Source organism: Acomys russatus, chromosome 17, assembly GCF_903995435.1.
Source record: "Acomys russatus chromosome 17, mAcoRus1.1, whole genome shotgun sequence".
Lineage (NCBI taxonomy): Eukaryota > Metazoa > Chordata > Mammalia > Rodentia > Muridae > Acomys > Acomys russatus.
In genome coordinates, this window is record NC_067153.1 from 37,269,980 (window position 1) to 37,293,230 (window position 23,251).

The 23,251-nt window shown below is 54.7% G+C and overlaps 2 protein-coding genes and 1 long non-coding RNA gene across 4 annotated transcripts in view; 2 read left to right on the top strand and 1 right to left on the bottom strand.

Annotated features, from left to right (window-relative positions):
* The first annotated feature begins 644 nt into the window (after positions 1–644).
* Positions 645–4,363, top strand: LOC127201278 (uncharacterized). The gene is made up of 2 exons (XR_007832188.1): positions 645–949; positions 3,730–4,363. It is a non-coding gene; the product is annotated as an uncharacterized LOC127201278 (long non-coding RNA).
* Positions 4,364–4,373: 10 nt separating this feature from the next.
* Positions 4,374–23,251, top strand: part of Ptp4a3 (protein tyrosine phosphatase 4A3) — a 759,824-nt gene continuing 740,946 nt past the window's right edge. Inside the window, exons 1-5 of one of the 2 annotated variants that reach the window (XM_051159722.1) lie at positions 4,374–4,665; positions 6,788–6,880; positions 8,483–8,613; positions 9,203–9,277; positions 10,047–10,168. In XM_051159722.1, the coding sequence (XP_051015679.1) occupies positions 4,561–4,665; positions 6,788–6,880; positions 8,483–8,613; positions 9,203–9,277; positions 10,047–10,164 (522 nt within the window). In that variant the 5' untranslated portion in view covers positions 4,374–4,560 and the 3' untranslated portion in view covers positions 10,165–10,168. Of the gene's footprint in view, positions 4,666–6,787; positions 6,881–8,482; positions 8,614–9,202; positions 9,278–10,046; positions 10,486–23,251 lie in introns of those variants that run through there. The other variant, XM_051159721.1, reaches the window with a different exon arrangement.
* The window catches only part of LOC127201821 (maestro heat-like repeat family member 5), a 65,865-nt gene continuing 54,427 nt past the window's right edge, over positions 11,814–23,251 (bottom strand). The window contains exons 23-31 of the mRNA XM_051160525.1: positions 18,125–18,265; positions 17,579–17,693; positions 16,620–16,763; positions 14,055–14,231; positions 13,350–13,505; positions 12,739–12,861; positions 12,480–12,582; positions 12,261–12,335; positions 11,814–12,016 (exon numbers count right to left, since the gene is read on the bottom strand). Of these exons, the coding sequence (XP_051016482.1) occupies positions 11,919–12,016; positions 12,261–12,335; positions 12,480–12,582; positions 12,739–12,861; positions 13,350–13,505; positions 14,055–14,231; positions 16,620–16,763; positions 17,579–17,693; positions 18,125–18,265 (1,132 nt within the window). The 3' untranslated portion in view covers positions 11,814–11,918. The remainder of the gene's footprint in view (positions 12,017–12,260; positions 12,336–12,479; positions 12,583–12,738; positions 12,862–13,349; positions 13,506–14,054; positions 14,232–16,619; positions 16,764–17,578; positions 17,694–18,124; positions 18,266–23,251) is intronic.

Sequence of the window (23,251 nt, forward strand, 5' to 3'; positions counted from 1 at the left end):
TTAATGGGATTGCTTTCTGGGAGTATGGGGTGGGCCATGCCCTCTACTGGACCAAGTCCAGCTTTCAGGGCCCATTTCTCTCCCCAGCACCAACCACTGATTGCAGGGCCAGCCCTCTGTCTGGGAGCCAGGCTTGAAGCTGGGTTCCCAGCAAGGCAAGGCCTCTGGGGACTCTGTGAGCCGGAGCTCAACAAGCCCTGCTTCCAGAAGGCTCCCAGGGCGATGCAGCCACTGGGGCAGGTGTGGATTGACGTCTGCTTCCGTTCTTGGGCTGGAGAGCATAGGGCTCCTGCCTGGGCTATCCCAGGACAGAGCCAGGACTCTGTCCCGGCAGGGCAGTGGAGCCCAGAAGAAGATTCTCTTAGGGAGTGCCCTGGAAGGCTTCAGGAGAGCTGGGTAGGTGTCAGTTGCGTTAGAGATAAGCTCCCGGCTCCTGTGTGGCTCGAGTGTGCCAAATTTCAGTACCTTAGTATCCTCAGCTGTAGGCTAGGAGTGGTGGCTCTTAAGGTGAAGTGAGGGCTAGTGGTACCCGGCACACAGTAGCTGCTCAGTAAATGCATACGAAACTGGAGAGCTGGTGGGGGGGGGGGAGGTTTCCTCCAGTCCGGTGGCCCTTCTGCAGAGGGAAGTCTCCTGCCCGGCAGGATGCAGAGGGGATGGCTGGCGGGTTCGCTGTGGTCCTCCCCCTTCCTCCTTCCTCTTCCTCTGCTGGCCGCGCCTTTGTTTGCTCTGCCCGCGCGCTATCTTTAGGCAGCAGGTGCGGGAGCCACTGTGAGTCGGGTCGCCCTCCGGTCACCGCCCCCCACGTGACGCTGGGCGCTATAAATAGACGGGCCGCCGGCGCCCTGCATCCGCCCGGAGCCGGCGCCGCTGCGGAGGGCGGCGCGCGCGCGCGGGTCCCGGCCCGGCCGGCCGGCGCTTGGAGGCAGCCGCACGCCTGCGGGCGCGGGTGAGCCGGGCTGCGGGCGGCGGGGACCCGGCCTTGAGGACAATCCCGAACCCTAACCCTACTGAGATGGGCCCTGCACGGGATGGCGGTTCCCTGGCGGGCTGGGTGGGAAACCCCGCTGAGGTCGGGGAGCTGTGCACCCTCACCACACCTCACCAGGAGTCCTTGGAGGTCCCCAGCCCATCCACAAGACAGCCATACCTGTCTTGACAGCACAGAGTTCTGAATTGCGACCTCTGGTTCTGCGTGTTACACAGGGTCCCATTTAGGTCCTTTCTGAAACTAGATGCACTCCCACTCCATCACTCAAGGGTGGGGCCTCTGTGAACCTCTGTGTCTTCTTTTTCCCTGGGGTTCAAGTGTTCCCGGTTATTAGGCTCGATTGTTGAGAAAACCTGCGTCGCTGGACGGCCGTGGTTGGCCAAAGTCCAGAGAAGGACCTTCCACGCCCCTTTGGCCCATGTCCTCATCTGGCAAACAGGGACAAAAATGGGTCTTGAAAAACATGTGGGTTCTGGGAGCAGCTGAGAGCTTAGGATAAGTTCTAGAGGAGGCTGGGAGAAGGGCCAGCTAGAGGAAGGGTACAGGTCTTAGTAGGGTCTGTAAGCATGAGGGGTGGTGAGGACATGGTGGCTTGACCGAGTTCCCGGACCCACAATGATGAGGCAAGGTGAGCTCTGCTTCTGCTCACACCTAGAGCTTCCGGGATAGGGGTGTAGGTGTCTGATAGGCCCACAAGCCTCGGGTCAGGCGTGCTAGACTGCAGTAGGGACCTTTGAGGTAGAGCTCTGGTGGACACCCCTTTTTCCCTGGGCTTCTCAGTCCCACAGAAGTGTTGTGTCAAGCTGGACATTGTGGCTCATGCCTTTAATCCTAGCACTGGGGGGCAGAGGCTGGTGGATCTCTGTGAGTTCAAGTCCAGCCTGGTCTACAGAGTGAGATTCAGGAGTCAGGGCTGTTACACAGAGAAACTCTCCTTTTGGGGCAGGACGGGGTGGGGGGAGGGCAGCCACCATGTGGTTGAGCCTGGGTAAAGGTGACTGAGGCATGCTGTGGGCATGCTCCTCTCTCCTCTCTTAGGAGTGTGGCCCAGATTACAGTGGACTGTGCAGGTATTATGCCGTCCAGCCTGGTGACACCTACACCTGGACCCCTGGCCTCCATCCCCACAGGCCTGGGGGGAGCGCTATAGGTGGTTCAAGCTTCCTTTGATCAGACAGCGGGTCTGTAACTATGGGGAGCAGAACTAGGCCATGCCTGTTGCCCCCAGAGTCTTATAGCACCCCTCCTCCTCCTGCTGTAGCCGATAGGTGCAGCAGGCTCTGCAGGAGTCCACCGGTGTCTTCTGGCTTCCTGGAGCCTTTTCTTCCTTTCTTCTGTATGCACACGAGGGCATTGCAGTGCGCACACATGGGATGGCTCTCCCAGGAGACCCAGCTGTTTGTGTCATAGCACGAGGGAAGGCTCTCCTTGCTCACACTGGGCTCTGCACACACAGGGGTTGAGACCCTGGCCTACTAAAGCGGGCACAGGACTCCTTTTGGATCCCTCCACCCCCGCTCCAAGGTTCCCCTCCATCTTGCCCTTGCCAGAATGGTGGCAAGGACTAGCTGCGAGCTGTGACACTGACTCGGGGTAGAGTGGTGAGCTGTTCCCAGGTATTAGAAGGTGGTGAGTGAGGACTTGGCGCTGCCTGGCACAGCTGAGCCTTGAACAGGGCGACCGGAGTCCAGGGGTCCTATGCTGGGGCCTCCCTGCAGCCAGGCTGAGGCTCCAGGGGCTTGGTTTGCTTGGTGGGCAGCTGGGAGAAGTGGGGCAGCTGGGAGAAGTGGGGCAGCTGGGGCAGAGGCAGGGAGGTAAGAGGTATGGGCAGAACTCTTCCAGATGGGGTTGAGGAGGGGCCTTCCTTTGGAAAGAGGAATGCTGGGTGAGGTATGGGCTGAGTCCTGGGCTCAGGGAGTGGGGGGCTCAGGCTCTGCTAACCACTGGGTCATAGCCCAAGGCACTGTGGTGACATCTTGTTTAACCGTTGCTGTATAGGTGGGAACCAGGTCCAGAGAGGCCAGTGAATATGCCCAAGTTAAGTTCTCCCAGGCCCTCCAGGGGGTGGCAGGGAGCTAGCTGTTCTTTTGGTCCCTTGCAGGTAGTAGATTTGGAGAGGAGAAAATGGTATGAAAGGACTGAGGCTGATGCCCTCCAGTAGTGTCCTTCCCCAGGGTGTGACCCCCTTCCTGGCCACCTGTGCTGTCACCTCCTTGGCATGAGCCTGGCAGCTGGCCCTTTGGCCTGTGGTCTTTTGCAAGGCAGAATATCTTGTTTACCTCTAGTGCCTGGCAAGCCCCGGTCAGTGGTGGTTGTGGGTGGAGTTTTTCAGGAAGCCAGGAAGGGAGGTGGGCAGCAATTGAGGCCACTTGCCCCCTGTCCCCCTGGCAGTACCCATTGTCCCTGAAACCTGCCCTTGCAGAACGATCTGAGCTTTATTTTGTGTGGTGGCCAGCAGTCCCAAGAGAAGGACCACTGCTCTTCATGGTGAGATGGCGGACCAGGCTCCGTGACTTGGCTTCCGTTGCTGTAGATGTACTCTATTTGTGGGGTGTGCGTACATGCTTCTGGGGTGAGCCCTGATACCCTCGTCACCCTATCTTGGTGGCTGAGCGTAGCTCTCCTGTCACCTCAGGGGCCTGGGGCAGCCCTGGCAGGAGCAGTCTGTTCTTCTGTGTTCTCCCAGGGAGAATCTGAGGCCCGAGGAGGACTTCCCGTTTCTTTCTTCCCTCCCGTAGACTGTGCCTTCTGAAGACCAGTGTGCGATTGATGGAGGAGCCCCAGGAGGGCAGCTCTGACTACTGCCGTTCCCAACATCGTGGGTGCTGCCGCTGACCTGAGGAGGCCCGTGCCCCTCTGGCCCTCACCATTGCCCTTGTCTCCCAATGGCCTCTGCTGCCCGGCCAGAGGCCAGCACTGCTGCCTGAGCCCGCTGCCCCTCTCCAGGACTTGCCGTTCCCTGATGGGGTAACGTGACAGACGCCCAGATCAGAGGCTGCCTGCCCACCACGGCCCAGGGCCGCCAGAGTTGCTTTGAGTCCAAGTTCATTTCCCCTTTGGTCCTGAGTGCTGGGGCCCAGCTCTGAGCAAAAAGGGGACTCTCCTCTCTTCATCCATGCAGACAGGGTGTCCACAGCGACGGCCCCATAGAGGACACTGCTCCGTGGCCAGAGTCACCAACTTGAAGTTCTCTTTGCTCAGTTTTTTTTTTTTTTGGTTGTTGTTATTTTTATTTTTTGCCTCCCTGTAACTAGTCCACTCTGAGGGACAGGACTTTGGAGCTACCCATCTTGCTAGAAGAGGAGGTGTTTGTTTCTTTTCCTTTTCTTTTTTAGAATTGGGTGTTTTTGGAGTTGTCCACCACCACCACCACTACCAGGCAGCTTCCTCTCGCTTCCCCCAAGTATTTGCACAATATTTGTGCGGGGTGTGGGGGCGAGGTTTTAAGAAGTCTTTTTTTTTTCTTTTTCTGGACAAGCACGGGGATCTCACTGGACTTGGTGTGGGGGGCTGGGGGACCCCCCGTGCAGCCCCTGCTGGCTGGTCCTCTCTGGGCCCCTGGAGGAGGCATGGCCCGCATGAACAGGCCCGCGCCTGTGGAGGTGAGCTACCGAAACATGCGCTTCCTCATCACACACAACCCCAGCAATGCCACCCTCAACACTTTCATCGAGGTGAGTGGGTCTTCAAGTCACGGTGGGTGTCCTGCGTGGCTCAGGGTGTGATGGATGCTGATGGCCTGCTGGCTTTCCTGGAGGGCTGGTGGCATTCAGACTTGTGGACACTGGACATTGCCTGGGCTTTGATTGTCCAGACCTGGGTGACCTTGGCCTCTGCAGACTGAGCAAGAAAGTGGCTGATGAGGCAAGGACTTGTGGGGAAATGGCTTGGAGACAGGCAGATGGAAGATGGGCCAGAGAGCTACCTCATGGCTAGTCCAGCCCACAAGCTCAGGTGCCAGGAAGCATTAGGGAAAGGAGAGTGACCACTGCAGTCTGGAGAGGTGACATACAGAGAATCTCCAGATGTCTGTAGCCAACCTCTTTACACCCCCACCCAGGTATTTATTTTTTCCCAGAGCCTGTGTGGTGAATAGAGCTGGGGTGCTGTCAGCCTGGCCTCAGTGGGGATCCTGTGCAGGGATCCTTGCTGCAGACCTGGAGCTGCTTGCAGAGCCTGCAGCTGTGTGCCGGGCAGTTCGTGGAACAGTGTTTGGTGGCTGTAGGTTCTTACTCCTCTTCTCTGTGGCATGAGCTAAGTCCCATGGGTGTGTGGGCATCAAAACAGGAAAGACTGCATGAAGGCAACAGGCACCCTAAGTCAGGGAACCTGGGCCCTGGACACATAGCTGGGTGTTCTGCCAGGGAAGCGTGCCCCTCTCACAGCTGAGAACTTTGAGATGACAGCAGGGCCTGATGAGAGACTAGAAAATAAAAGTACTGTGAGTGACCAGGACAAGGGCTCAGTGAGTGACCAGGGTGAGGGGCTTAGTGACCAGGATCAAGATGAAGGCCAAGGTGTGAGGAGGGTTAGGGCTTAGTAAGAGTCAGGGTATGATGCGGGCGCAATGGTGCACACCTTTAATCCCAGCACTCAGGAGGCAGAGGCAGGCGGATTGCTGTGAATTCAAGGCCAGCCTGGTCTACAAAGCGAGTCCAGGACAGCCAAGGCTACACAGAGAAACCCTGTCTCAAAAATCCAAAAACAAAACAAATAAAAAAAACCAAAACGAAACTTGGGAGGCAGAGGCAGGCAGATCGCTGTGAGTTCAAGGCCAGCCTGGTCTACAAAGTGAGTCCAGGACAGCCAAGGCTAAGACAGAGAGACCCTGTCTCAAAAAACCAAAAAACCAAAAAAAAAAAAAAAAAAGAGTCAGGGTATGAGGAGGATCAGGGCTCAGTGTATGACCAGAATGAGAGCTCAGCTTGTGACCAGGGTGAAGGCTTCATGACCAAAATTAAGGCTTAGTATACAACTAGGGTGAGAGATCAGAGTGTGAGCATGGTTGGGACACTGAGTCCTGAGCTAATGGTGGCGTTCTCCTTGGTAGACTCAGCAAGGACCCTGTGGTCTCTGAGGTGGACACGCCCTCATTTTTCTTGCACTCACAGAATAGTTGGGTCTTGGTCTTGCTGTGTCTGGCGCTCCCATCACATGGCCAGCAAGGCCCAGTCATTCCTCACAATTCCCAAAATACCCTCTGGGAGCAGGTAGGTGGGGGTTGTGCCTGCCCGTGACTGTGAGTATAAATACTCCATGTTGGCTGGTAGCTGAGTGAACTTTTCTCTGGGGCTTCCCCTGGTGGTGTTTGAGAGGTGCCACTCAGCTGACTCAGGTTCCAACTCCTGAGGTCTGCTTGCTGGAGACTCCCAAGGAACTTTGTGGAACCCACCCATGCAGCCCAGGAAGGGAGGGCTGTGCACAGGCAAGGAAGCTGAGGCCTAGGTCCCCCTGCTGGGGACTGAGTGGCTTTGCCAGGTTTGGCTGCTCAGACCCTTTGTTCTCGATGCTGCAGGGGTGTGAGGGATAGGTGGGGGGGGGTTGAGTCACAGAGGTGGGACAGGGACAGGCTACCTGGAGCACCAGTAGAAGCTACCCTGCTAGCCACTAAGCATCCAAGGCCATTTGCTGACTTATGAAGCCCACTTGTCTCAGGGGAGGCAGCTTGAGGGGACACCATTCTGTTTAGGAGTTCCAGAGGGGCAGACCTGTGGCGACTCAGGCATGGGCAGAACCCTGGGCTGGAGCCCACTTCTGCCTTCTGAACTACGCTGTCTTTCCCTCCGCCCATCCCAGGACCTGAAGAAGTACGGGGCTACCACTGTGGTACGTGTGTGCGAAGTGACCTATGACAAGACCCCCCTGGAGAAGGATGGCATCACTGTTGTGGTGAGGGGCGTGTGTGGCTCTGGGCACTATGGCTACCACAAGCAAGGTCTGGGCAGTAGATTTGGCCCTCTTCCCTGGGAAGCTGGGGCCTCTGCTGTCACCTGATACACCCTGGGCTACCTGTGCCTACATTGGTGTGTAGGACAGATGACACTGAAAATAGTCATCTCCACTGTACCCATTTCTTCAGACTAGCCCTGAGGTGAGGTTGCACACACTTGGTGCTTTTGGTCATAGCATCTAAGCATTTGGCTTGTCTTTGTTGGGGCATGTGGGTCCTACCAGGTGCTCCAAGTCCATCTGCAGCTTGTAGCCTCAGTGTGGTTCCTTTTTGGAGCAATTGATGAGAGTCAGGCATTCTCTGAGGCCACAGCAAGAGGCAGGAGGGCTCACCTGGCGACTGGCATTCCCCTAGCTGTGCCGATTCCCCACTTGCTGTATTTGGCACTGTGGGTTGAGGCTTGAGCCCTGGCAGCCCTGGAGACCATGACGGCCCATGGAGACCCTCTTGGAGAGAAGAGGTGGGGCTCAGAAGGTGCCTGCCTGGCTCCTCCAGGGCTCCCAGGGCCTCTCCTCAGCTTCTTGTGGCCCGTCGTGTGGGAGCCTGTCTCCTGGCAGCAGCAGGTCCCAGGAGACCCCGTGCAGAGGCCATGGGTAGGGATCCTAGCTGCTGTTTCCTTGGCTTCTCAACCCTGGGGGTTCTCAGCTAAGGGACAGCTTGGTCATAGTGCTCCAGAGGGTCAGAGGAGAGCCAGCCACAGGGGGCCACCTCTAGCCTGGCCTGTTGCAGTTTCCTGGAACAAGGCCTTTCTTCCCAGTGCAGAGCAGACCTGGCTGACTGCCCTGAGGCCCCAGTGCCCTGTCCTCAGTACCAGAGTGACCCTAGGCAACGACCCCTGTGCCGATGGGGTCTCATATCTATTGTTTATAAGTTACATGTATTATCAGTAGGCTCGGTGATTAATCAATCAAGACACAGACCTGTGTTATATTTTAAAATAGCCTTAGTTAACCTGGAGCAGGGCAGATATCAATCCTTTAAACTACCTCCCATAGTAGGGCAGGCATGGGATCCCTGCCTCAATCCTATGTCACCTGTTTCTAATAACTTTTTATCAAGTTACCTCCCATCTATAATCTCAAACACTTGTCAACATTTCTCATCTGAGCCGGATTCTCCATCCACACCGGCCATGTCTTCTCCATCTAACCCATAGCAGCCTTCCTCTCCTCTCCTCAGGTCTCCTTCCTCCTCTCTCGTGGCGGTCCTTCTTCTTCCCAGAATTCCTCTCTCCTAGCTCCACCTATCTCCTCTGCCCTGCCCAAGTGGGATGGCTTTTTATTAAGTAAAAGGTGGGTCACAGACTGAAAGCAGTAATTAACATCAAAATACATCAGACCACCCTCCAACACATACCCACTGCCTGGCAGTTTGTAGAGGAAGGAAGAACTTGGGTCCCATCTCTGTCTTCCCAACACCATGCCCTAGGTTGGAGCCTTCTCCATGTGGGCTAGCCTCGCCCTCCCACCGAGAGCTCCAAGAGCCAGGGGGAAGGAAAGCTACCACCTCCAGGGCAGCTCCTCAGGCCTCTTTCTCTGCAGGACTGGCCCTTTGATGACGGGGCACCCCCTCCTGGAAAGGTGGTGGAGGACTGGCTGAGCCTGCTGAAGGCCAAGTTCTACAATGACCCAGGCAGCTGCGTGGCTGTGCACTGTGTGGCAGGCCTGGGAAGGTAAGTGACGCTTGGTGGGGCTCACAGCCCTGTGGTGGCTGGGAGCTCAGCTTGTGTTCCTATGGTCTAACTTTATTGCTTTGTGCGTTTGGATGTGGGGCAACCAGGGGTTTTCTCAGGCAAGGACTTTCACAGCCTGGCAGGGAGGGCTTCCCGCTCTGATCCGGTCACTGCGCCTCATGCAGAAAAAGAGCTGCCACAAAGACATGCTGGTTGTCCAGGTCTGATCCTGGCTTGACATAGATGGGAATGGGCCAGTCAGGGGAGCACCCCTGCCTCATTGCAGGAGGGCTAGAGGGCGGACTCAGCAGCTAGTATGCTCATCGGCTCGTTTTTTCTAGCTGCTTAGGCACAGAGAGGTCATCTGTATCCCCTCAGGTTGCACAGGAGGGGGCAGAGGGAGCCAGACTAGAGCAGACAGGCTTTCTGGAGTCTGTGCCCCTCCATGGGCAGCTGAGGGAGTTGGGGTGGTGGTGGTGGTGAGGGTGGTCAGTCCCTCATGCCCCGTGTCTCTGTAAGGTAGCACGAGGGAGGGATAAGAAAGGGGTCGCAGGGTCTCAGATAACCTCAGGTCTGCTTGTTCCCACAGGGCTCCCGTGCTTGTGGCGCTCGCCCTCATCGAGAGCGGGATGAAATATGAGGATGCTATCCAGTTCATCCGACAGTGAGTGGCCAGCGTGTGTGGGCAGGCGCTTAGGGGTCTGTGGTGGGTCTTGGCAGCTGGGTGGGGCCTAGGCTGTCATTCCTTGTCCCTCACAGCCTCTCCTTGTCCCTCACCTTTCACTTATGTAGTGGTTCCTTGTGAAGTTCCCCTCTCTTTCTGCCCTCCCTGGATGCTCCCAGGGCAGTCTTGCCTTATGGTACAGTAACCCTTCCTGCACGACCCCCATCTTCCGCATCTTCTGGGCAAGGACTACACAATTAATGCTGCACCCCTAGCCTGTGGTGTGTGAGTGCGCGCGCGTGTGTGACATTGACATAGCCACTGTGGATATGTGGACACCTTTGTGCTACCTGAAATAGGCATGATCATCTCTTTTCTCCCTGGGGCAGGTCCTGTATGGCCATAGTGATGTGGGGTCTATTAGCCTGCAGGTGTCCTCAGGGGAGCCTGGGGTATTTAGATTGATAGAGCTACAGGAAACACACATGCATGCGGTTTCTCTGTACCTTGGGATAGCGCTGAGGAGGTGCTGGTTGGCTAGGGTGAGATGCACCCCACCCCCAGCCTTCACGCAGCCCAGGCCTCCCAGGTTTCTCCCAGAGGCCCAGCTTAGCCTACCTCCTGTGAGTCCGTCCACTCAAGGCAACACAGATAAAGACAAGAAAGGGCTTGCTTCAGCCATACTGGCCTCCAGGGTCTGGAGCACCCTGAGGCAGGCAAGGTGTCCAAGCCAGGCTTTCTGACCCTCTCTGCCTGTCCTTGTCTGCAGGAAGCGCCGTGGGGCTATCAACAGCAAGCAGCTCACCTACCTGGAGAAGTACCGGCCTAAGCAGAGACTGCGGTTCAAAGACCCACACACGCACAAGACCAGATGCTGCGTCATGTAGCTTAGGTCCTGGCCCTGTACACCCTGTACTCCTGTGCCTCTTGGCATCTGTGTCTAAGGAGTCCAATGGCTGTGTGTGTTCCAGCTCTGTCCCTGTCTGTGCCCACGACTGTCTTCTTGAGGCTGTCCCTGGACCTTCTGCCAGTCCCGTCTGACCCTTCCACCCCCTGCCCAGGCCTTCTCCCTGGCCTGTGTATTGCAGGTGGGTGTTTTTAACCACTGGGCCCAGTGCCTCAGCGGGCGCTGCCCTCACCCTAACCTTTTTTCAGCACCTTTGTTACCAGGTGCTCTGGACTCTCAAGGCAATAAATCAGGAGCTGTGGATATGTGTGAAGAGTGGTGCAGAGCCGCGAAATGGGGTGTGGATCCTGGCAGGCTGTGGTCCCCGCCTCTTCTGTTCTGTGTATTGTTGTTGCTGCTGCCGCTGTGTGCTTCCCTATTGCCCTCTGGTGGCCATGTAGTGCTTTGCGCCCTGCCTTGTTTCTGCAAGTTCTTCACACACAGTGCCTGCTAGCGACAACTTGGACTGGTGACAGTTTGGGGGTTCGGACGTTAGAAGATGAGGCTGAGTCACCTCTGTGGGACAGAGCGGGGGTCACTTGGAACTTTCAGTGCCCTCCACCCTCAAATCCCCATGCAACAAATGAGGGGGGTGCCGAGTTTTGGCCACAGTGGCCACTGGCCTAGGAAATGACCTCCACTGCTCAGAGGAGGAGGACAGGGTCAGGGCAGCAGAGTGGTGTGAGGTATAGGTAGGTCTGAGAGTGTAGGTAGGCTTGGGTGACATCATCCAGCTCACAGGTTCTGAGCAGTGGGCTGACTCTTCCCTTAGCTGAGGAAAGGAGACCATAAGGGACAGGGCTGGCTGTATGTGTCAGTGTAGATGTGGCATCTATCTTATGGCACTGACACCAATTATGGACATGATCCTCAGGCCCTTGCAGACCCTGTAAGGGCGTGCAGGGTCTACACCAGCACAGACTCAGTAAAGCCAGGGGGGTATAGTGTGAAGGGTCTTGCGTGGGAGGGCTAGCTAGGGGGTGCTTTGGTGAAGCTGGTAGGTTTCGTGGATCCTGAGAAATGCAGGCTGTGGTGTGGTTCCCTACACTGTACCCACGGGTCCTGTCTGCCATTTCTTAAATAGTCACTGAAGCTCAGGGGGAAGGGCTTTGCCTTAGAAGGGTTTGGGCGGGGGATGCTCTCAACAAGTCAGGTACCCTCTTCTGAACTCTTGCACATTTGAGGGGCCTACCACTGGGCTTCATCTGGGTCTGGCTGGTGGGCCCTGCTGGAGGAGGACTGTGCCCTAGAGTAGAGATGCCCTGACCACCTGCTCCACAGCCCCTGCAGACCTCTCACCTAGGGATGCTGGTGACTTTATTCTTGGGCCCCAACTCCCACTGCAAGGCTTGCTCAGCTGTGGGCACTGTGGCCTGGACCCTATGACAACTGGCTGCTTGCAGTTGATCCTGTTCCTGAGCTGTCATTTGTGGAGTCTACCAGAGGTCTTGCATTTTGTCTCTGCCCTGCCCCTCCTTGTCTGTCCCCGTATGTGTCCCCAAGTCTAAGGGCTTGGCTTGGCCACAGGAGAGGGCCCTCAGGTGGCAGGCAGGAAGCAAACAGCTCTCACACTTTTCTGTTGAGTCTAGATTTTTCTTTCAAATGGAAAAATGTTATACAACCAAGCTCTGTGGATAGGGTTAGGGGCAGGGCTGTTTTGGGGAGGGTAGAGGTAGGGAGGATGGCTCAAAGTCACTACTTGGGTCTGGCTGACACCTCCCGAAGGAATGACAGCTGTCTGGTGGCAAATTCCCGGATGCCGGGTTCTGGGTCTTTTTTGAGGTCTTTAAAAGCTTCAGGAGAGAAAGGACAAGTCAGAGGTGACCCTGGCCTGGGAGCAACCCCTCCAGCCCGCCACTCCAGTTCCAACTAGGTAGGAGGCTAAGAGGGTGCTTTCCATCCGTTGGCCAGCATGGAGTGCCCTGGTGGGGTGGGGTCTGCTCAGAGGGCCTGGGTTCCTGTCTGTGCCACCGTGCTGCAGGGAGCTGGGGGGGGGGGGGCGGGTATAGAGACAGGGCCAGGGTATGGGATGCTTACTGGAGAATAGCAGCTTGCTGTCTGTGTCATTTACCATCTGTGACACGGCCCTGGGTTGGTAGCAGGTGGTGTACCCTGTGCAAGATAGAGAGAGAGAGAGCCACGGGTGCTGCATGGAGGCTGTTCAGCCCCAGGCCCTCCTTCTCACCCCCCCATTTTTCTTTGCTGGTGGGTGGGCAGGGGTGAGTAAAGACTCCAAGCCTGGCTCAGGCTGCCCACCTATAAAAAGAGCTGCCCACGTCTTGATGTGGTGGTCATGGCTGTGCAGATAGTTGATGGCCTGTGACAAGTGGATGCTGAACTCTTCTTGGCTGTGGGTCATCTGGCCAGAGGAGAGTTTGCATGTCACTGCCAAGGGCCTCAGAGACTGTTGACCTCGACCCCTGCCAACCTTACTTCCCTGGTAAGGGCAGTCTATGGGGGTTCAGCTATCTCAGCCCCCCCCCCCCACTACTGACCCTGTACCCTGGTCTCTCACCAGGCAGGTCCAGAGGAAATGGCGGGCGCTGAGGCCGGTCTCCCAGGCCAGCGTGCAGAACAGGGTGTGCCGTGGCTGCCAACGGAGCAACACAGCACAGCGGTAGAAAGTGAACTTGGCCTGCTGCGGAGACAGCCATAGGTGGGGTCACCCAGTGCCTGGGGGTGTCCACTCCCCAAGACCACAGCTGCAATGAACACCTCAGTAGCCTGCTGTGCTGGAGTCTGGGAAGTTGTTCCTACCTTAGGGTCACAGTGCCCTGTGGAAGACAGGGAGGTACCCAGCTCTCTCTTATCTGGCTGCTATTGCCTCCTCCTGCTATGACAGGGAATGGACATTATGTCCAGAGAGTAGAGCAGGGTAAAGAAGGCACTGCCAGTGTTATCAGCGGGTACACTGTGTGTCTGTATTCCACCATGCTCTGCTGTGGATGGTAGACCCACAGGTCTGGCTGGCCAAGTACAGGAAGGGCATGGAAGGGGACAGTAATGTGGAGAGCCCTGCGGGTGGCCAGACTCTGCCGCCACTATCCTCTATCCCACCCTTAGGCAACCTGAGCTGGCTGCCCTGTCCCTTTGCCCAAGGTGAAAGGCTTGCAGGTTGGCACTGACCGTGACAACAGCTGGACACTGGTCTTTCAGGTGCAGGAGCAAAGGCACCATACTCTGGCACACTTGGGTCCGCAGGCCACTCAGCACACTGCCTGTCATCGTTGCCACCAGATCCCCAAACAGTGCCATAGCTGCTGCTCGGATGTTGTCCTGTTCCTGTGAAGTGGGACCGTAGAGAGGTTCTAGTGTTTCCCAGCTTGGGGCCCCCTATTTCCTTGGACTCCCTCAGTCAGGTTTAGGGACCCAGGGTAAGGTTGACTCTTCTTCCTTAGATTCAGAAGAGGGCCAGCCCTTCTCTCAGACAAGGCCTCAGGCCGTCCTCACATGGAATCACCCTAACCTCTGGTGACCACGGTCAGCCTGGACCGTGAATACAGCTGGGTGACTTATTCCCAATTTTCTATGGGGGGTGGCGGCAGTGGTGGCACTTGTTTTGGACCCGGCTTTTGAGTGCTGTGTAGTAAGTAGCCCAGGACGCAGAAGGGTTGGACAAGTTACACTTGGCTCCCTTCAGCCAACGAGGAGGGGTTGAGCACTACCTGGTGGATGCTTGGCCAGACCTGGTGCACCTGTGGGCTCACAGCTAGGCAGTTCTCTTGGATTTGGTGTCAGGTGCAGTGAGAGGGCAGAAGGGGTCCTGAAGCACAGGGAGGTGTGGGAAGGGCCCAGGGGAACAGGCCTGGTCAGGCCTGTCTCTATGCTCACGTCATCAAAGTAGTAGCGGGCGTTGATAGCAATGCTGAGGCTCTGTGCGCCTGCGCCCTCTGTGCCCAGGCGGTGCAGTACATCCGACACTGTGCCCATGATGCCTATCACCACTGCCTCGTTGTTTTGGGAGAGGCCATCAAGGAAGGCTGGCAGTTGCCCCTGGAGCAGGGTTCCCTATAGGGAAGGCAGTGGGCGGTGAGTGGAAGGCACAGGTCTGCCCGCTTCACCTGGCTTCAGTCTTTGTCTCTGTCTTGCCCTTGGCTTCCGGCTCCTTATCATTCTTGGGCCTGGGGCCACTTTTCCCTTCCTCTGAACCCTGTGTGGGTTTTACTCCCATATCTGGCTCCCCGCAGGTCAGGTGGGGTCAACTGGACCAGAAAAGGCCAGGTTGTATTTACCAATGTGGGTCTCCAGAATGTTTGTGTCAGAAGAGACCTCTGTAAGCCATTTTCATACTTTCATTGTTTTTCCAGCCCCTTCTGCCTGCCCCACTTTTTGGCTGTGTGTCCCGAACTCCAGACAAATGGCCAGAGAACACTAGGCCATTTCTACCTTTTATCAGAGTGGCTTTCCTCTCAACTTCTAAACACATTTTAAGCAACCTTTGTCTCCTAAGCTCTGTTTGGTTTGAAACATTAAATTCATTTTCACAGAGTTGTTTGATGGCAGTGCACGCCTGGGCACTTTTAGGTATGGTCAGTGTGCTGAGATCTGGGGTCTAGTCTGGTAGGATGGGGTTCTGATAGAAAGAGCCAAGAGAGAAACTGGGCATGCGCAGCATGGTGTGCCTGCTGGTTGGAAGCAAGTGGCTTGCTCTGTCTCACTCCGGTCAGTCCTTCCTTCCTCCACCCCAGCGCACCTGACACTGGGAATGCTCATAAACCTACCCTTTCCATCTGGTCCTGTTGTGACAGCTGCCCTTACCTGATTTGGGGCAGGGACCTGCTCCCTTTCCTTGACCCAGTCCTCCTGGTCTAGAAAGTGTCCTGTCTGCCCCTCCCGTTCCCTATAGACTCCTCCTCCATGCAGGGCACACAGAGGGTACAAGGTGACTGCCTGTGTGCTGACTGTGGGAGATCAGCTGGAGCAAGTGCAGAGATAACAGACCACGAAATGAGTGAATGGATGCATGAGGGGACACATGTATAACGGAGTGAGTGGCCGAGTAAACAGAATGAACATGCGAAGAAAGGTTGAGTCAGACAAAGGGCCCTAGGAACAAATGGATGGGTAGGTGGCTGGCTTGGTGCATGGACAGATGGGTGAATGGGTGGATAGGTGGATAGATGGATGGGTGTGGTTTGTGGGTGGGTAGATGGATGGGTGGATGAATGAGGTGGGTCTATGGGTAGATGGCTGGCTCAGTGCATGGACAGATGGGTGAATGGTGGATGGGTGGACAGATGGATGGGTGTGGTTTGTGGATGGGTAGATGGATGGGTAGATGAATGGGATGAGTAGATGGATGGCTCCATGTATGGACAGATGGATGGATGGATGGAAGGCAGGTGGATAGGTGGATGGGTTAACAGGTGATGAGCGAGTGCTACATTGCCTCCCTTCCTCCCATTAAATAGCACTTTCTGTGCTACATGCACTGCAAAGGGCTTTACTGACGATGGTGACTCTAATGGTTGGACCTGCCTTAATCATACGGGGAGGTATAAGTTTAATGGAATTGGAGTGAAACAGGCTGATGGTCAAGGTGGTCTGGGGGCCTTGTTAGAATGTCATTCTCGTGGCATTCTCATGATCACACTTTATCTGAAAGCTCTTAGGTTGACAACAGCCTCCTGCGGCAGCAACAGAGTGGGCAGTGCATCTGTCACTACCTAGGGTGGATGAGTGGACACTTCTCTGCTTATAATGCCGTTGAAGTCCACTGACTAGCCCACAGGGTCCTGGCTCTAGGAGGGTGCTGCTGCTGCTTATGATGGCAGTGGCTTGGGGGCTGACCATGGTCAGCATGATATGATCTGCCTATTACACAAAGCAGGTCCAGTTTCCGTCCCATTATACAGATGTGAATGTTGAGTACCGAACAGGCCTGCTCATTAGAGCCTGAGAAGGGGTTTATCCAGGGCCTCAGGTCTTGCTCATGACAGGGCGCCTCAGTGAGGAAGGTATTAGGGGTACTAGGGCCTGAGCTGGGGAGCCAGAATGATGGAAAGGCAGGTCTCTTAAAGGCAGCACTGCAGTCTTTCTTGCCACAGCTGTCCATATGGGCTATAGTGATGGCATAGGGAACTTGGTTGGGAATGGAGAATTGAGGGATAAGGGACACATGATTCTCAAGGGAACTCTGTGTGCCAAGTGAAGGGTTCTGTCTGCCAAGCTCCAAAGCCTCTGGCTTTGTGCAGGGAGAGTTCGTCCCTTCTCACAGCAAGGAGACATATTCCTGGAAAACAGAAGTGTCTGCTCCTAAGATATGTCCATTTCTGAAGATGAGGAAGCTGAGGCCCAGAGAGGGAAAGTCAGTGTCCAGGTGACAGAGCTGGGGTTCCAACCCATTGGACCTTGTCCACCCTTGGTGCCTGTGGCTGCATGCCACCTGGGCCTCACCTTCTCCGGATGGAAGAGGATGTTTCCAAGGCCCTGCAGACTGGCCACACGGATCTCAGAGCTGGTATCCTGGAGGCTTTGAGCCAGTACAGTCAGGGCAGCCTGTTTAGAAAGCACCTCCAACAGGACAGGGCTATAGAGGAACTGGGGGCCCCAGAGAGCAGGCGGCTCAGGCTTGGCACCCTCTCCCGAGCAGCCTGTGTCTTTGTTGGGGTCTCTGAGGCTTGGGTTTGTGCTGAGCTTGGGGGAGGACGGTTGACCAGCATCCTCAGGGTACCAGGGTTAACAAGCATTTGCAACTTTTCAATGGCTAAACCCTCCTATGTATGGCTGGTGAAACTGAGGCCTAGAGTGGCTATTTAGCCAGTCTGGAGCCAACTTCCACTCATGCTAGGGACACATGGAAACAGGGTCCCAGGAAGAGCAGCTTACAAATCCTTCTGTGGGGGGGGGGGGGAAAGGGGGCACAAGACTCCTTGCTTGGCTTAGAGACCAGGTAGCTGGTACCAGTTATGGAAGTGGCCTCTCCTTGAAAGCTCTGCCTCTGCCAGAGCCCTCAAGTGGTGAAGTAGCCACCTTCCCTTGTCAAACCATTACCCTTGTAGCTCAAGGCTCTTGGGTGGGAGTGGGTGGGGCCCTGAGTTACCTGTGAGCAGAACAATGCCACACTTGACTATGATCTGATGAGCCCATACGCAGGGCTCATTTACTTACTCTTCCAGGGTCATTGTGGGCAGGGAAAGATGGAGAAACAGCTGCCCCCCCCCACCCCCCACCCCCACCCCAAGGCTATAGACTGATAGTCCTGAGAGGCAGAAGTCCCTACAGAGCTGGAAGGAGTCAGTCTGGGCAGCTGTCTGGTGAGTCAGGTGGCCATCTTGTCTGGGGTTGAGGAGGATGGGGGTTGGGGGGGGTGGGACATAGGCTATGTGGGGCCCACTGCCCCCTCCCTGTCCTACCTCAATGAAGAGCAAGATGGCTGTCTTCCTTTCTCGCTCCTGCTGGCTCTCCAGGCTGGGCAACAAGTAGCTGAGAACTGCCTGGATCTGACTGCAGTGGTTCTGCACCATGGCCCTGGGGGGCAGGGCCTGGTTTTGTGGTCACTGCACAAGAGTATACTTCCACTACTTCCCAGGCTGGCCGGGTTGGGTAGCCTGGTACGTGCCAATGCGTTGGGAGTAGGCCTGTGTCTCTGTGTATTCCTCTCCCATGCGCCAGGCCTGGGCTATGCATGGGAGAAGGCAGAGCTAGCCTTTGTTCCTGAGGTCCCAGGATGGGCCTGGAGAGTGGGGGTGGAGGAGGAGGAGGAGGAGGAGGAATCTGAATCTGCACATACTGAGTGTAGCACGTGTCTCTTGGGCTCCAGAGTGCTGTAAGCACACAGTAGGTCCAAAGGGTGCTGCTTTTAGGCTTCCCTGGGTGGCCTCAAGTGATTCGCAAAGCTCAGTGGTATGGATAACTGTGGTCCATGTACCTAACCTCCCCTTCCCTTGCCCCATGAATACCTGGCAAGGAGGCCCACAGCCTTTGGATAGGTGTGGATGGAGGTGAAGTATTCCCAGGCACTCTGCAGTTCCAGGTGAGCAAAGTCACGCCAGTGTCCCGTGGTGGACAGTAAACTCTTCAATGCCTCCAACGCCGTGCTGTAGCCAAGCAGAGGGGCCAGGCTCTATCCAGAGTTGCAAATGCCACCTAGGTCTCCTCCTGCTCTTGGGATGGGGTCCCGGGCTCTCTCAGGCCTGGAACCTGCCTCCTGTGAAGGCTCAGGTGCGAAGGGTTCTGCTGGGCATAGGGCACAGCTGAGCACCTTCATCGCTAGGTCCTGCTTATAAAAGAAAGCATGGAGTTCCATGGAGTTAGAACTGAGTCCATGGCTATTGTGGTGGGGAGCATGGTGACAGACAGGCAGGCCTGGTGCTGGAGCAGTAGCTGAGAGCTAACATCTGGCCCACAAGAATGAGAGAGAGAGAAAGAGAGAGAGAGAGAGAGAGAGAGAGAGAGAGAGAGAGAGAGAGAGAGAGAGAGAGAGAGAGAGAGAGAGAGCGAGCGCTAACTGGGAAGAGCCTGAGATTTTGAAACCTCAAAGCCCAACCTCAGTGACACACCTCCTCCAACAAGGCCACACCTCCTAAACTTTCCCATATAGTCCCACCAACTGGGGACCAAACATTTCAAATGTCTGAGTGCAAATCACTGCAGTAGGAGACGAATCTTGCTTCTGGAGCAGGCAGAGTCCGAGGCTGCTTTGACTTATATGCAAACATAGAAAAACAAACCCCCCTGATCTTTGCCAGTTGCAGGGCACTTGGGAGGGGCCTCAGTGTCCAGTGTTGTACTGAACACAGAAGCCCAGGGTAGCCTGGCTTTTGACCCTTTGGCTGTTCCTTGCAGCCCTGGCCTGGTGGCTGCAAGTGCAGGACCCTGAAGTGTGGGCTTGCTGTGCCACAAGGCTGTCTGGTAGATCAGCACCATTTCAGGAAAGATTTGCAAAGCCAAGTGCCAGAGGATAAAATTCCATTCTGAAGTACCCCGATAATGCCATCTTAAGGGCTAGGAGGCTGAGCTCTCATCAAAGGCCGGCACTGAAAAGAAGCGATGTCTATATCACTGGTCACACCCACAGAGAGATGATGGCTTTCAGAAGAGAAAGAGGTGAGAGGGTACTTTGTTCATTTTGTGACATTCTGGAATCTTCTAGTCTTGGGGCACCTTGGGCCCATGGGGATGGCTTATTCTTTGTGGCTGATTTGTCCTTGTAGCCACAGCAGGGCTTCAGGAAGATGAGCATCAAGTGCAGTTGGGAAGTTCTGCCTGGTTCCAGGAGAATACCAGTCTCTGGAGATAGTTACAGTTCTCGCTCCCCAAGTCCCAAACTGCCCATCAGCAGTGTACCATATGAAGCTCATATACATCCTTGAAAGCAGTGAGGAGGAGTCCCTGGAGGAGACACCTGCCATAGAGCAGTCCCCCTGACCATCCAGGAGATAACACTATCTCTTCGTCACAATCTCCATCCTCCAGGATCCTAGTGATGCTGTAATGCCACTCTTTACCTGCTGTGGTCCTCAGAGGACCGAGGCTCCTCAGAAAGAGCAGGCAATGTCTGTGTGCTCCCCGTGGGCCAGCCAGACACCAGTATACACTTCCGCAGGCCTGATTGTCTTCTTTTCTGGTTTTACTTTGTTTTATTATTATTTATTTGTTTAATATATTATGCATATGGTGATGGTAGTGGTGGTGGTGGTGGTGTGTGTTTTTGCATGTGAGTGCACTCATGCAATGTGCCTGCGTACATGTCTATGTGCATGTGGGTGTGAGTATGCTACAATGTGTATGGTCAGAGACAACCATAGGGTGCCAGTCCCCAGTGCTCATCTCCCATCTTCCACCTTGAGAGAGGTCCACTGCTGTGTGTGTCAGGCCAGCTGGCCTGTGAGCTCCCAGGAATTCTGTTTCAGTCTTGCTGTAGGAGCTCCCAGCTACGGATCCGAGTTATTGTGTCCAGTAGTGGGGATTCGAACCGAGGTCCTTATACTTGTTCAGCAAGTTCTTTACCCAATGAGCCATTTTTTTCTCCTGGTCCCTTATTCTTATTTTTTAAATCGAGGTTAAGTGCAGTTCACATTACAGTGTTTGACATTATAGTTAATTTTAATTAGGCATGAGCCAGTGGCAGTAAGCGCAGCCATAATAACCTTTACTACCACCCATCTTCCCAGATGGAAACTCCCATTAAACCTTGACTCCTGTCACACACACCCCTGCCCCAACCCTAGCCCTGGCTCCATCATTCTATTTTCTGCCTTTGACTTCTCTAGGGACCTCACATGAGTAGAATCTTTCAACTTGTCTTTTTTCTTTTTCTTTCTTTTTTTTGGTTGTTGTTGTTGTTGTTGTTGTTGTTGTTTCTCTGTGTAGCATTGTAGACCAGGCTGGCCTCAAACTCACAGTGATCCGCCTGCCTCTGCCTCCCAAGTGCTGGGATTAAAGGAGTGTGCAACCACCACCAGGCCACTTGTCTTTTTTCTTTTGTTGTTTTTTTTTTTTCCTGAGATAGGATCTTATGCATCCTGGACTAGCTTTGAGCTTCCTCTGTAGTGGCTGGGTCCACAGTGGCATGCCACATTGCTCAACTGCTCTCCATGTGATGGCTGGCTCATGTCACTCAGAGTAATGTCCTCCAGGTCCATCTGTGATGTTCCACGTGCCAGGATCTCCCTTTAATTCTGAGCACTGTCGGTGATGGGTCATCTTGGTTGGATTTATAAGCACCTTGGAATATTAGCCCATGCCTCTAGGTGCCATGGTTCCTTCTGCTATACCGCCCTTCTCTGTTTCTTGTCCACCAAGAAGTGGAAAACAGCCCCAGCCACATATTCCTGCTGCCGTGAAGTTCTCTGCCTGAGTGCATGGGCCAAAGTAAAGAATTCCTTCCTTTAAGTTGCTTTCCAGGTACTGAGAAAAGTAGTGTCTGGATGGACCATATTCTGACCATTCATGCATCCATGCATGCATGCATCCATCCATCCTTTCCTGACTCTTGGCACATTTCCAGTTTTGGCCACTGTGAATCGTGTCTCTGTAAGTTTCCTAGACTCCCCTCAGTCTCAGTTTTCAGGTTTTTTGTTTGTTTTTGTTTTTGTTTTTCAGGTATAAACTCAGAAAAGTGGGATATTTTTCCTCCTGGGGATACATTCTCTGTATGTCCCAGGCTGGCCTCGAACTCATGATCCTTCTACCTCAGCCTCTGAATTATCTGTTTATATGACAAGCACATGCCACTGCACCTCAAGCTAGAGTGGGCTTTTTTGAGGTCCATACTGCTGCTCCATCCCACATCTCACTGTCACCATGCAGGGCTTTGTTCCTTCACATCGTCTTGTTTTGCCAAGCACCCTGACGAGTGTGAGATTCTTCCTCCTCCATTTACTTTTTTCCCCCCGCCTCTTATAAGACCTTACTATGTAGCTCAGGCTAGCCTCAAACTCTATGAGGCTGGCCTCAAACTCAGGATCCTCCTGAGTGAGGTGTGGAGCTGGGTGCTGAGATTAGTGTGCCCCCACACTCGCTTCTCTTCTTCTTCTATCACTGGTCTTTGTCCCTTGGCTCAGCAGGGCAAAGGTCAACATTGAGGCCAGCATGAGAGTGAGTTGGAAATACAGAAATAGCATATCCCATGAGTTGGGTAGTGAGTAAGTGGTCAGCCCTCCAAGAGGCAGAGGATGGACACATGGCCTGGGCGAAGGAAGTCTCCAGAGCAGGGTGGTCCCACACCTGGTGAAGGCATGCTCTACCTAAAGCCCCACTCCACTCCTGGGTTTGGGGTCCCGCCCAACTGATCAGGACATCAGGAGTCTCTGGGGTCAAGGTTCACCTTCTCTGCTATCCAGTGTTTGGGGCCACCACCCAGTGGGACACCTACAGCCAGTGATACCCTCAGCAGTGGGTTCACATATCTCCTCTTCAGCACCCCCATTTTTTCTATCCACAATGCCAGTCAACCTGACACAAGGTGTCAGGCCCTAGGCTGTGTGATATATCTCACTGATGCCAGCAACCTTTTGAGGCCTAAGGAGTGCCAGCCAGCTTCCCTGACTCCCCTTTGTCACCCCTGTTTATGTGCCTGTGGGGTGGCCTGCCTATGTGTGGGCCTTTTCTGTTGGTCCCAGCCAGGCTGCTTTCCTCTGGGGAGAGAGGCCCAAGTCTCACTCAGCTTGAGGCAGAACCTGGAATGTTCCCACTGGCTCAAGGGTGTGTAATAGTCTGAATATGGGCAAACTAGAGCTCATGGACTCTGCCCAGGGTATGTTTCAGGGCCTTTGGCTGCTGGGACCATCCCTAGGGCCTGTCTCCAGGATGGCCAGTGAGGAACGGGGAGCTGAGGTTGAGAGGGATGCACCTTGGGTTTTCCCTCCACAGAGAAAACCATCCATGAGCCCAGGTGTGTGGTACCTTCCTGGGGTGTGGATACAGACATCCCTGCCTTCTAGAACCTTCCATCTATAGGGTGGAGACAACAAACCAGGAAAGGAGAAGAGATAGTAGTTGCTAGATGTTGAGGGCCTGGTGCAGGGTGGGGGAGGGGCTAAGGGAAGTATTGCTGTTCCTAGGGGAGGCTGTAGGAGGCCTTGACAGGAGACTCTCAGGTAAGCAGAGCCCAGAGGGCGCAGGTGGGGAGGGGGGAAGAGTAGGGTGGAGGAGCAGAAGGGAGGAGGCAGCCGTCTTTGCACAGAGGAGAATGTTTTATTAGCTTATTAGGGAAGATTCATGCATTTTGCATGGTTGATGGGAATAAAGAAGAGATTTTGTGCATATTGGAATTCAGAGGCAATCTGAGAAGTGACATTTTTTTTTTTCCCTGTGATGTGCCCCGGGGGAGAGCTGTTAAAACTGACAAATTGTGTGATGCTCATCATCACACAAACAAATGAAAAGAGCGAGCCCCAGTCTTTTTTTTTTTTTTTTTTTTTTTTTTTTTTTTAAAGATGTGCTTATTGGATTTTGGGAAATATGGCCAAATGCAAAGGGAAACCCATGGGGAGGCTACTGTTTTAGGATGGAGTGTCCCCCAAATCCTTGTCAGGTGGGTTGAGGGGTGGGGCATTACTTTCCATGACATTACAGAGACAGAC